The following is a 12,234-nucleotide window of genomic DNA, read 5'->3' on the forward strand; positions in this document are numbered from 1 at the left end:
CGCTATTTTCAAAATTTTTACAAACCAAACAATAAATCTAGTAATGGAGAAAATAATCAGGAGATTTATCCATAAAGAAAATAATCATTAGCTGCAGTCCTATATAAAAGAGGTAAAAAAAAAAGCTCAACCTCGACCTTGCACCTAAACACTTTATAAATCATTAATAAACAATTCTAAAGACGTTATAACATAATTTTCATACATCAGTGAGTGCTCACTATTTGGCAAGATGCACTTACTGTTTCTTACCATTTATAACAGACATAACGGAGTCTAACCGTTGGGCGTAAAACAACGCTTAAAATATCAAGGTAAATAAATGATGCTGGCAAAGCCTTAGTGTATGAATCTGGTCATTTTATATGTTGATTTGATACCTACTGAATTTTTTGACTAATTTGATAAATGATAGTAACTTCTTAACAGACAATATTATCAACAGAGAAATATGTGATGAAGCTGACAGGTATCTGCTGAGACAAAGGCGGATAAAGTTGGACCAATTCTAGACTCATGATAAGTAAAACACTATGGATAGACCTCTCACCTGGTGTTTCTCGGGGAAAGGAGGTGGTGGTGTTGATGTGTGCCATGTTGAATCACGAGATGTACCGTCATAACACGGCTGATGTCCAGCAGCACTGGACTCCAACACACCGGCATGTCGAGTATCATGCCGCCGGGTTACATTGTGACAACAACGGAGGTATAAAGGAGGTGGAAACAAACATGACACTTGTATATTCAAGATAAAAGACACTATCGTGATCCTCTTCGCGACAAAGTGTACCTGAGACAGCATTCGTAAGTTGATGTGCCACCTTCACCAGGAAGAGTCGCCGCTAGCTAACGGGCTGCATTGTTTCTGGACAGTGCCACTGTTGAAATTCGCGATGAAAACATTTTCCACTGTTTGTACTCGAGCAACATCAACCGTAGCAACGTTTCGGAAGAACAAGAACATCTTACTTGAATGCTAATATATCAGAGAGAATAACGGACGCCGTTTTAAATATTTATACAGGAACGCAAGGTCCAACTGCACCGTTGCTACACAAGTTCGGGAAATATTTCCAAAACTTGGGAAGAACGGGCAACTCCTTAAGGAGTGTCGAGAGCAACAATTTAACGGTACAGTTATTTGTTTCCGGTCTTGGTTTTCAAATTAAAACGAGATGGAAGTCGTAGACACCAATCTACATCTAGATATGTTAAGAAACGATAGAATCAGGTAATGATTTTTTAAATACCTTCAACCTGCATTTGCGTAAATAGTATTATGGAGGAAAATTGCCCCCTTTTCTCATACAAATTAAATCGTGCTTTTATTTTGAAGACAAACGTATCCCTTTTCCGAACTAACGCTAGCTAGCTTTACTGTCTTGAAGCAACTTGGTCCTCCTCTTAAATCCCCGTCCACCCATTGGCTCAAATATACATGAAGTTTCTCGTTTTGGAGAAAAAAAGTTTGCTGAAGAAGTTGTTATACGTCGTAGGTTGCCTATGTTACAATATAGAAAACATTTTAAGGAGGAATAACGTTTTAAATCATATGCGAGCGAGAGATTTAAGCGAAAACACCCAGAAGCTACTTTCCTCTTCGAGCAGATAAGTTTTGTTAACGTTAGCCAACAAAGGTAACTGTAGCTGGACAAGATGCTAACGGTCACTCAACTATAGTTTTCCAGCACTTTAATGAGAAATGACAGAGCAGGAAGTGATACCGGGATGCGGCACCGATGTGTTGGTCAGTTTTGCCGAGTCTCTGCACATTTACACAGGACTGTTGACTGTGGCCACAGTGTGTGGGGGGCTTTCAGGGATATTAGCTGCTGCTCTCCTGTATGTCTTCTGCCTCAAACCTCTGCTGTTGACGAGACAAGTAAGCAAATAACACGCAACATCTGTTTATTCACTTATCATGAAGACATTATATTTCATCCTTGGATCATGTATATTCTTGTATTGTCCCATACAGGGCTACAATGCAAGACGGCTGCTTGAACCAGATGATGGGGAATTAGACAACAACCAAAGTGACTGTGTCAGCAACAGCAGGAAGGAGGCTCCAAGTGGCACAACTAACGACAAAGTATTGTTTTCTTTAACATCCAGACAAGTTCGACACTGTCTGGTATTTATTCTAGCTGTGCACTGGTGGATGTCAATCTATATTTGAAAATTGATGTTAAATACTTGGAAATGATTGACAACAGATGCTTCATCCAGTGTTACTAATTTGTGATGTTTACTAACTTACCTCTAACCTATTCAGTCTGTGTACTCATTGTCCAGGAGAAGAAGCAGCCAAACATGAACAGTGATGTGGCTGCATTTGCATCTAGAGCAAAGGTGGTTTATCCCATCAACCAAAAGTACAGAGTAAGTATATCATACATATACTAGTATGTGGCACAAACAATGGTATAAATTGTAGTTTGGCTCCAGCAGATTAAACTGTATTCAGTCATTTACCCACAGTGTTTAATAATATAATAGAAAATAATAACTTGCATACAAATTCATGGGTGATTAAACATCATTAAGGTATAATTTGGTAGGTGCAATCAGTTAGTGTATGATCTTTCTTTCAGAGACCAAAATTGGCACTAGCCACTATCCAAATGCTGGTAAAATATTTAATTGGCTGTTAGATTTGCTTCACTCACTGGCCTGAAAAAAGGTAGTTTGTTTAGTGTCTGCTAAAATTTGAGCATTCATTAGCCATTTGACCAGTAGACCAAAAATGTGAATTTTGGAGCCTGCCTGCTTGGTCCAGACATGGTCAAATTGTCCATTGAAATTACTCTAACCTGCAGCCTTTCACTGTATCTGTCAGCCTTTAGCAGATGGAGCGTCCAATCCATCACTTCATGAACACTCCAAGTTGCCAGTGATGCCTAACGAGGAGTCATCCTCCTCCACGGACGGAGAGTCTCTGAGCCAGGAGCAGGACAACGATGACAGCAGTCAGTTTATCTCCTCCTCGCTGGTCCCCAAGAGCCTGCAGAACCAGAGCTTCACCAGGGTCTCTCACTACCCTCACACACTGACACAACCAGGGTAAGAACCTGTGGTCTCCAAACGTTAAGTACTAACCATACATCTTAACCTAACAGCAAGTTTGCTGTTACAGCCTCCCTAAAGAAAAACAACACAATGGCTTGTGTGAAGACCACAACATATATACAGAACAATGCCACACTAAAGTCAATGATTAAACCCCAAAGTCTTATTAACCCCCCAAAATTGTCGAATTGGAAAGTACAACCAAAGCAAACCAGATTTTTCTGGAAGTGATAATACTCTTGTTATTTCTGCAGGTTTGAAGGAAGGATCAGCCTTTACTGTTTGGCCCTGCAGGATATACAACAACATTGCTCCCAGCTTCAGGAAGAAAAATGTTTGGTGAGTTTTTTTTGTCTTTTTTTGTTTAAAGCAGTAATAAAATAGTTATAAATATATTTCTTAAAGTATGTCAAAGTTCAAATGGTTGTTTTATTCTCCCCCATAACTTTTTTTCCTGCTTTAGATTTTTCTTCAGATGGTTAAAATACTATTCAGTGGTCATTTTCCAAAAGACAAAAATGATGCTGACTGCTCCAAGAATATTCTTCAAATCCAGGAAAAGGTAGAGATAGATGTCGTACATGTTTTTCATACTCATGCTCTTTGAAATAAATTGTTACTTTTGCACATACATGCATAATAATTATTCTTGCTGTTGTTCAGTGTCTTTACATAGAAACATGATATTTAGAGTTTAAACGACAGGAAAGTAATGTCATTTGTCATTTCAGGAACTGATTGAGCTGAAGAAACAGCTGCCAACAAGCTACACTGCCAATGAGAAAAGTGATGATGCTCCCTGTACTTTGGAGGAAATAGAGAGAGCTCAGAAAGATCTTCTCGAGAGTGGCCTGCAAGTGGTAAAAGCAAAGAAAAGGCCCAGAAAACAAATTATTTAACAATTATACTAATATTAATAATGTAAGTCCAATCATCTACACCAGTGGCTCTGAAGACAAAATTAATGTCCATGTCTTGTCACAGTCCAAACGTTTCAGCAAACAGGTGGAGGACTTGTGCCAGAATCTGCTGAAGAAGACCAGTGTTTTCACTCCAGATGAAGCCCAGGACCTGATTTTCTCTCTCATCCAGAATCTTCTGTTAGTAGAGAACCACCTGACAAAAACACAAGAAGAAGATCTAAAGGTAAAGCTCTACCAGTCATTGGTTGGTATACAATTCAGTTTGATTCTCATCCCTTGTGTTGTTATGTAAGGAAACTAGATATTGTTAAGTTGAGCCACATCTGTTCTTTTCCACTTCTCTTAGAGGATCCAGCAGAAGTTGCTGTGGTGGGAGGAGCTGATGGCGCTTATTCAGTCCCAGCCTGCCTTGCTAAAGCAGGAAGTGGCTCTGAGGCAGGGCTTGATAGCAACAACACTGGAGCAGCTGACGAGTGATGATGTCTTGACCTTTAGTCACATGGAAAAGATACTTTCAGAGGTTCAGGCCACTCTGACCGACGGCCTTCAACAGTGCACTGAGGGTAAGACACATAAAGCGAAGACAGTCTACTTTGGATTTTCCTTCCTTTGGAATTTCCCTTGGATAAAATTCACTGTGAGGCACTCTCAGGTCAAAAGATGGTTGTCATTTAAAATGAGTGTAGTAACACAGTTACCCAAATACTTACCAGATGTGTGCCATTTGTGTGTGCCATTGCAGTCATTTAGTTTCTTGTGGCAGGTAGCAGTGGACAGTGTCTAGCCTACTTTACTGACTTAAATGATGTAATCTCTCAAAATAGACAATTTTCTGGGAAACATCTTCAGCTCCTTAAATAAGGTCACTGTCTTTCAGGACAGCACTAAATATCAGGCCTATTACTGCAACCCAGACTCTTATGCAAATCTGCTCAGCACACTTGACACAGATTGTTGCTGCTAATCTACTGTGTAATAAAAGGTGCTCTATTCATCTTTAAATTAGGGTTGAACAATTGATCAAAATACTACTGAAACTGTAGTATTGCCAAATACAATATCTAAATCGCAAGAGCTGCAAATTTTGATGTGTTATAACAGTGGTTGCCAAACTTTTTCAGACATGCCCCCCTTCAGAAGCTGAAAAAACATTACGCTCCCCTCATCTCACGATTTTTTATCAATCATTAACACTACCTGGTGAAGCAACAGATAAAAAAGGATTCAGAAGTTGAATTTTAGAGAAATAAAGTCCAGCATCACCAAACTCTTGTTTGTTTATTTCCCATACAGAGATCATATCCACGCAACTTTGTTTTACTCTTTATTTCTCCACTGGTCATTCATGCCCTCTGAAACCTTTGTGTTACAAGATATCATTATAAATGAAGCATTGTGGTGCTACAGAGATGCCCCAGCCAATAGATCATACTCTCCAGACGTAAGGGAATATGCTTGTTTAGTGCAGACCCCAGCAAAAATCACATTTATTTTTTTCTATGAAAATAAAATGCAAAAAATACCATTCCCACTAAAATTGTGACCCACATCGCAATTGCAATACCTGTCAAAATAAGTGCACTATGCTTTTTTTTAAGCATATCATTCTACTCAGGTAGTGCAGCTTGTCCCTCCAAGTACTAAAGGTATGGTGAAATAAATCTTTTAAATTGTCTTTTTAAAACAAAAATAAAGGCATCATGTTTGTCACTCAGAATCAAAAACACAGGGATTATTTCTAGACCTGAGCATTTGTACTCTTGTTCAACCTTTTAGAAAAAAATTCATTGCAGAAGAGAGTTTCTTTCACTGTCAGTAGAATCACTAGACTATGTAGCAATGCAGCAACTATTTAGTAAGAGAAGTGGCCACTCTTTCAGTTTTATCATATTAGCTTTTGCTGTCACTCCCCTCATGCATAAGCCTCCTCTCATAGGGCTGCTGATATGCACCATGTAGTAAGAAAGTAAATTGCAATTCAGGATCACAAATTAATTTCTGGAATCTATAAAAATCACAGGTTTATCCCTCAGAGGTTGTGTAGTTAATTCTGAATATATTGTTACTCACATATTGCTGACTTATTATAAGGAAAATACGTATGAATGAACATATTATTATTATTATTATCATATTATTATAGTATTTTTCAAAAATACTCAAGTAGTCCGGCTCATCCAAACATTGGCTCATGTTCCAGAGTGCATGAGGAAGACAAAGGAGCTGGTGAACGACAAGTGCAGCAGAATGGAGTCCAAGAGGAAGAAGCTTTTGAGGAGCCAGACAAAGGAAAAGAGCCGCATCCTTGAACTGAAACAAACCCACAGTGACTTACAGCAGCTCACCAAGGTCAGAACATTTTGTCTCCCCTTACCTCAGTATGTTTATCAGGGATCCCTGTTGCATGAAAGTAGGTAGAAACTACCTCCTCATTCATAACGATCTTTGTTGGTTCTCCTCTACTCTTAGCTTTGCTGTTAGTGATTACATTTGTAGAGGAAAAGACAGTGAGGGTAGAAAAATATAAGACAAATGTACATCCACTTGTATCTAAATCTGAGCTGTAACCTCTCCTTCAGGTGTTACAGGAGCTGCAGATGAAACACAGGCAGCAGGTTTCTGACTTGGAGCTGCAGCAGGACAACAGGGTGGTTGAAGCCCTCTGTGACCACTGGAAAGTAAAAGACTGAATACTCTGTTTTTATTTGTGTTGTACATACTTCTGTAAATGTATTTCCGTTATTCTTACACGTTTTTGTATCTTCAGAAACTCCGTACCTCCTGGTCAAAGAAGCTCGGAGAGCTAGCTAAGGACATCTTCCTCACCTCTGTCCCTGCCCAGTCAAAGCTCTCATCTGAGCGCTGTGAGGAGTTGTGGTTGGATGTGGAACAGGAGCTACTTTCACAACTGCAGCAAGCAGAGTGCACTACCAGACTGCAACTGGAGGACATGAGGGCTCAGCTGGATAAAGATGGACAGGTAGAAACCACTAATCAAATATTCCACATTGATTTTTATACAATGTTTCCTGTCACCTAAGTCTAAGTTTGTGAGATATTTGAAGGAGTAACTGTTCAAAAGTCTCTCATTTGTTTCTAAGTGAGCCTCTGTTGTCTGTAGGTGTGGAGTGAGGAGATGGCTCTGGTGCATGCCTGTCTCAAACATCTTAATGAACAACAGGTGAAGATCCTCCGAGCAATGGTGGCCAGACAAAGCTACACACTTGACAGGTGAGATTAGAAGACATCTGTCAAAAAGTGTTGTAACGCATTATATTAAGGTACACATATTCACTATCAACTTGTTGCTTATTAGTATGCATATTAATAGTATATCAGCTCTTTATCAGTCATTATAAAGCATTTATAATGGCAACGGCTTATTCTGTCTGACCATATTCTACAACTACGAGGCCATAAACAAAGAGCTCAGTATTGGCCTTAGAAGATGGTAGTACCACAAAAATAGTCATTTTCTCATGATAACACTTAATAAATATGATCTGTTCTTAGGTTACAAAGCACAAAACCACAATTGTTAATAATGCCTAAATAACTGTAATAGTCTTTCTAACTCAAAATATGGTTGCAAATTTGCAAAGGGAGATCTTGATTATCAGTAATTCACCAGCAGTTGATGTTTATTAACCCAAAAAGGTTCCCCTTTCTAAAGTTGCCTCTTCTGCACACTTAGATCACATTTAAATCCATTATAACACACAACTACTATTCAGTGGTATTTGTTTCATGTCATTCATATCATGTCAGTCTATATTGTATTTATTTGTGTGTAAAGAATCATACAGATTTTCAACTATTTATTTGTGCATGTGTTGTCATACTGTATGACAGGCTTATAAAAACTTACACTTGAAATTTTTATTTTATTGTTAAATGTTATTAAAGGACAAGGACTATTCTTGAGGTACAGTACTACCACTTTATAAGGCTCCATAGTGAATAAAACATATTAAGATTGTAGTTCATGTGCAATAACTAGGACTTCATTGAGGGGAAAATGGCTTGGTAGTGGTAGAATATGGTCATGTAGAATAAGTGATTAATGCATGCTTTATAATGACTAATAAAGAGCCAATATGCTACTGAAATGCATCCTAATCTGGAGCAAGGTAGTGGCAAATATGTGTGCCTTAGTATAAAGTTTTATGTAAAGTATTAATACATATTGAAGGTGGTAAAAAACAACAACAAATCTACACTACCAGCAGATTTAGAACATGTGTTTCCATATCCATGCATACAGTATCTAAATCAGTTTGTATGAGGTACTCAGAAATAATCTGATGAAATCTTCTTCTCAGCCAAGTGGGGAGGTTGATAGAGAAGAAACATGAGCACCTGTTGGCATCAGTGCAGAGGTACTTTGTGGTCAGGCACTTCTGTCTGCACATGCTGAAGGAGATGAGGCTGTCCAAGCTGAAGGCACTCTCTCAGACTGATTTTAGAGCTGCGTTAATGGAGGATCCCAGTAAAAGCCAGTCATGTGTCAATTCAACTCTAAAGGTGGGAAAATTTTAATTACAACTTGCTGTGAAATACAGTGTTGCAAGTTCAGAGCAGGTTGAACCCTGGTTATTGTCCTGTACCAATCACAGAACAGCAGTGCCAGCCTCGCAGAGAGGCATCTGGGTCCAGAGAGTCAGCTGGTGGGCCACAGCTTCCAGCAGGAGTTCCTGTCAGAACTGGAAACGGGAACTGAGCTTCTTCAAAGCCATGCACAGCTAGTGGTAGGCAACGCCCTCAGCCATGCTATCCAACAGATGATGGAGACTCAGACCTCTCCTAAACAGGACGATGGCTTGAAGGTAGGGTTGGGCTTATTTCTCTGTGAGGTTTGTTTTATAAATCTCTTATGCTTTAGACTCAACTGTCTGTTGCTTTTTTTTTTTTAACCACATTATAGTAACTTTTTTCTCATTAGCACCACCTGACAGAGGCTGCCTCAGAGAGTGTGTATGTGACCAAAGATTCCCTCACTGCACTGGTCCAAAGCTACTACTCCCACCTACATGACATTATAAAAAAGTTTCAACAGGATCAGTCAAACATAAACCAGGGTGAGATGACAATCACAACATACATGCACATGTCCACATCTGTGTAAACTGTGAAATTTATGCTACACATACAGCACTTCACTGGCAAGGCTACGGAGCAATATTTGCAACAGGTCAATAATTAAAAGGCTTTTGTTAGTCTTGGAGGGTAACAAACAGAGAACCAAATTATTAATCTTGTAGGAGTTATAGCTGTAGGAGTTGTTAGCTTATTATTGAATGTTAAGGCAGAATGATTCAAGTAGAAAATAACAGATACAGTTTTGAGTAGATTAAACACTTCAAATTACAAGGACTCCTTTGTTAATTTCACTGTTGTAAACGTTCCCTTCAGAGGAGAATGAGAAACAAGAGAGCATCAGTGAGCTGAACAGATCCTTGCTGAGAGAGCTGGTGAACTGGGGCAAGAAACCAACCTCTGCTGAGTTTCAACAGAGGTACAACCACCACACACTACACCACACACTTTTGTCAATCTTAAAGGTAAAGTTTGGATGTTTTTTAAGTGCAGCTGAAGCACGGGTGTAGGAAGCTAAGTAATGTAGCAGCAACATGTATTTTAGCCACCTAAAAAAATCAATATCAGTTTAAATGTACACTGTATTGAGTGTATTTTTAAACTATTTACCTTGCGGAAAGACAGCCTTTTCTGTCAGGGAACTGCCACTATATAAGCCAAATGTCGCTTCTCCAAAGCAACCAAACTCCTTTGGCAAAAAACTTAATTTTACTTTGCAAAGTTGTAGGTCTACCACTCCCTCCATTGGTTAGTTTGTTTGTGTTTTGTGTGACTTGCGTTTTCTAAGGTTGGTTCGGATTCACTGAAGTCACATAATAACCCAAACAAATTAAGTGATTGAGGTAGTGGTAGACCAATAACCCCCGCAAGATAAAATGACTGTTTTCGCCACAGAAGTCTGGTCGGTTGGGATAGAGCAATGTTTGCCTTGTATAATGTCTGTTTATCATCAGAAAAAGCTGTCTGGTGGTAAAGTAAAGCATTGAAAACATTCTAAATATAGTGTACACTTAAACTGGTATGAATTTTTTTTAGGTGAGCCTTTTTTCAAGTGTCTAAAATACATCTTGCTGCTGACCCTGTCTACAGCAGTACAATGCTGGTATTCCTGCTGCTTCCCCAAACTAGGGATGTGGGGACAACCATCTACTGTTGGTAATACAAGGACAGTAAATTAGTACCTCATGTAACCCCAGTTAAAATAATCCTAACTATACCCTAAAATACATTCAGTAAGAATCATTTGGGTTCTTTCTTTCTTGTCTTGTGTCTCAGGGTTGAACTCCACAAAAGGAGGGTGTTGGAGCAGTGTGAACTGGAACAGGAAGCAATATATGAGGAACTGAGGCGGAAGAAAATAGTTCAGGATCAGATCATGGAAAGGATCAAGATGCAGCTGTCGGTTAGTATGTTTCCTGTTTTCGGTACTTTTCTACCTGGTGATAGGTTTATGAATTGATTGACAAGCTTGCATAGTTATTGTCTGTAAACACTGTACTGTTGTGTCCATTAGGAGGCAGAGGAAAGCTTCATAACTGAGCTGGCAGCCTTGGCACGGGTTTCTCTCCACAGTCCAGATCCAGAACCTAGCGGTGATGAGGACAACACTGGTAAGCACTGTTACCTCTGATAGTAAAAATTAGGGATGCACCAATACCACAGTACAAGCACTTACATTTGGGTACTTGCCGATACAGAGTACTGATACGAGTGCTTAATAATGCCATTGAAGTTCTTACAATAACTTTTAAAATATGTTGGTCACTTTCTAAATGTAACAAATCATTGTTGCTGTTTCCTGCTACAAGTGTAACCATAGTTACTGTACACATAACATTTTTAGGTTATTTGTAGTAAGTTACTTTACTGATTTTGTTCCTTATTAAGCTGTGCAATTTACTGTGTATATGATACATTTCAGTATAATAATTTCACAACATTATTATGGACTTGCAGAATTAAATTTATAAATGGTGTTATATATGATAATTATTTCATTATCATTTACAGCATTTTACCTAGTATTTTAATTTAACATTTACATATGTAGTGTTTAAGTTTCTTCTTCATGTCCCTCTTGTCAAAGAGCTAATTAGTTCCTACCTGTCATTGTTTAGGGGGGACAGGTATGAGTGTGGTACCATGTGTGCAACAGTTTTGTTGACCCTGCTGTGAATCTCAAAGAGAGAAGTTGGGTGTTCTGTGCTGTCAGGACGTTTTGGTGAAGAATAAGTACACAAAGAGAAGTTGTAGCAGCTTGTTACAAAGAAAAGAGGTTTACAGGCTGGTGGCGGCGGTGTTTTTTCTTCGTCTTCGGATTAATTTGCTGAGGCATTCAAGTAGTTTACACCCGCCAGGACAGCAGCTGGCTGCGGTCTACAGCTGCACTCTGTGCATTTATTTCAGTGGATTAGTGGATGATGTTGAGGACAGCGAGTCCTTACTGATGATGACGCCATGTCCAAAAAAAGACAGTACACATCAACAAACGTGTTGAACTCTACATCGTGGCGGTTCTTTTAGATGTTTACTTGTATTGAGTGGCTACTTTTTGCGACATGGTATCGGGTGTGGGGTATCGGGGCAGTTTTATGAGTATGAGTATATGAGGACAGTATCAGACCAATACCAGATGCTGGTATCGGTATTGGTGCATCCCTATTAAAAATATGTACTCACCACTCCTCTGTCTTTGTCCTTCATAGTGTCATACTATCATATTTCCACAGGTACTGAGGGTGCTACTATACTGGACCTGCTTTCCCTGAACCCAGCATTAGATCCAGCCTTGAATCCTTCACTGACCCCAACGATTGTAACACCAGCAGTGAAATCAAAACCAAATAAAAAAAGAGAATGAGTATCCCAATTTATCTGAAATTTAAAGGAATAGTTCAGATTTTTATCCATAGTCAGTGTATTACCTACAGCCTAAACTCAAAAACTATGGCACATGTACCACTGGTGGTACACAAGCTCCCTCTAGTGGTATGCTGAGCATTGTCAGAAATGTTTCCTGTATTTTTATTTCAGTATCAGCCTGCTACATGGTGACGATCATGCATATATTGCCTGTATGGTTACAAGCTAAAATTTAGCGACTGAAAATTAAAAAACACTGCAATCGTGGCCCCAAACAGGA

At 39.1% G+C, this 12,234-nt stretch overlaps 1 protein-coding gene across 1 annotated transcript; it reads left to right on the forward strand.

Annotated features, from left to right (window-relative positions):
* Positions 1–1,659: 1,659 nt before the first annotated feature.
* Positions 1,660–11,953, forward strand: evc (EvC ciliary complex subunit 1). Its single transcript, XM_084730257.1, has 20 exons — positions 1,660–1,885; positions 1,982–2,095; positions 2,299–2,385; positions 2,843–3,066; positions 3,327–3,411; positions 3,536–3,634; positions 3,804–3,932; positions 4,057–4,218; positions 4,342–4,558; positions 6,196–6,344; positions 6,575–6,673; positions 6,763–6,975; positions 7,117–7,226; positions 8,318–8,519; positions 8,612–8,821; positions 8,938–9,073; positions 9,408–9,510; positions 10,368–10,494; positions 10,606–10,702; positions 11,822–11,953. The coding sequence occupies exons 1-20, from the start codon at positions 1,706–1,708 to the stop codon at positions 11,950–11,952; spliced, it is 2,874 nt and encodes a 957-aa protein (XP_084586383.1). The 5' UTR covers positions 1,660–1,705; the 3' UTR covers position 11,953.
* Positions 11,954–12,234: the final 281 nt, after the last annotated feature.

Source organism: Lutjanus erythropterus, chromosome 2 (assembly GCF_056507025.1).
Source record: "Lutjanus erythropterus isolate fLutEry1 chromosome 2, fLutEry1.hap2, whole genome shotgun sequence".
Taxonomy (NCBI): domain Eukaryota; kingdom Metazoa; phylum Chordata; class Actinopteri; order Lutjaniformes; family Lutjanidae; genus Lutjanus; species Lutjanus erythropterus.

Bases quoted from the DNA above. Each gene is read 5' to 3' on its own strand.
- evc (XM_084730257.1), top strand. From the start codon at position 1,706: ATGACAGAGCAGGAAGTGATACCGGGATGCGGCACCGATGTGTTGGTC. The intron at 2,096-2,298 runs GTATTGTTTTCT...CTCATTGTCCAG, and splicing joins GTGGCACAACTAACGACAAA to GAGAAGAAGCAGCCAAACAT. The intron at 9,074-9,407 runs GTGAGATGACAA...CGTTCCCTTCAG, and splicing joins TCAGTCAAACATAAACCAGG to AGGAGAATGAGAAACAAGAG.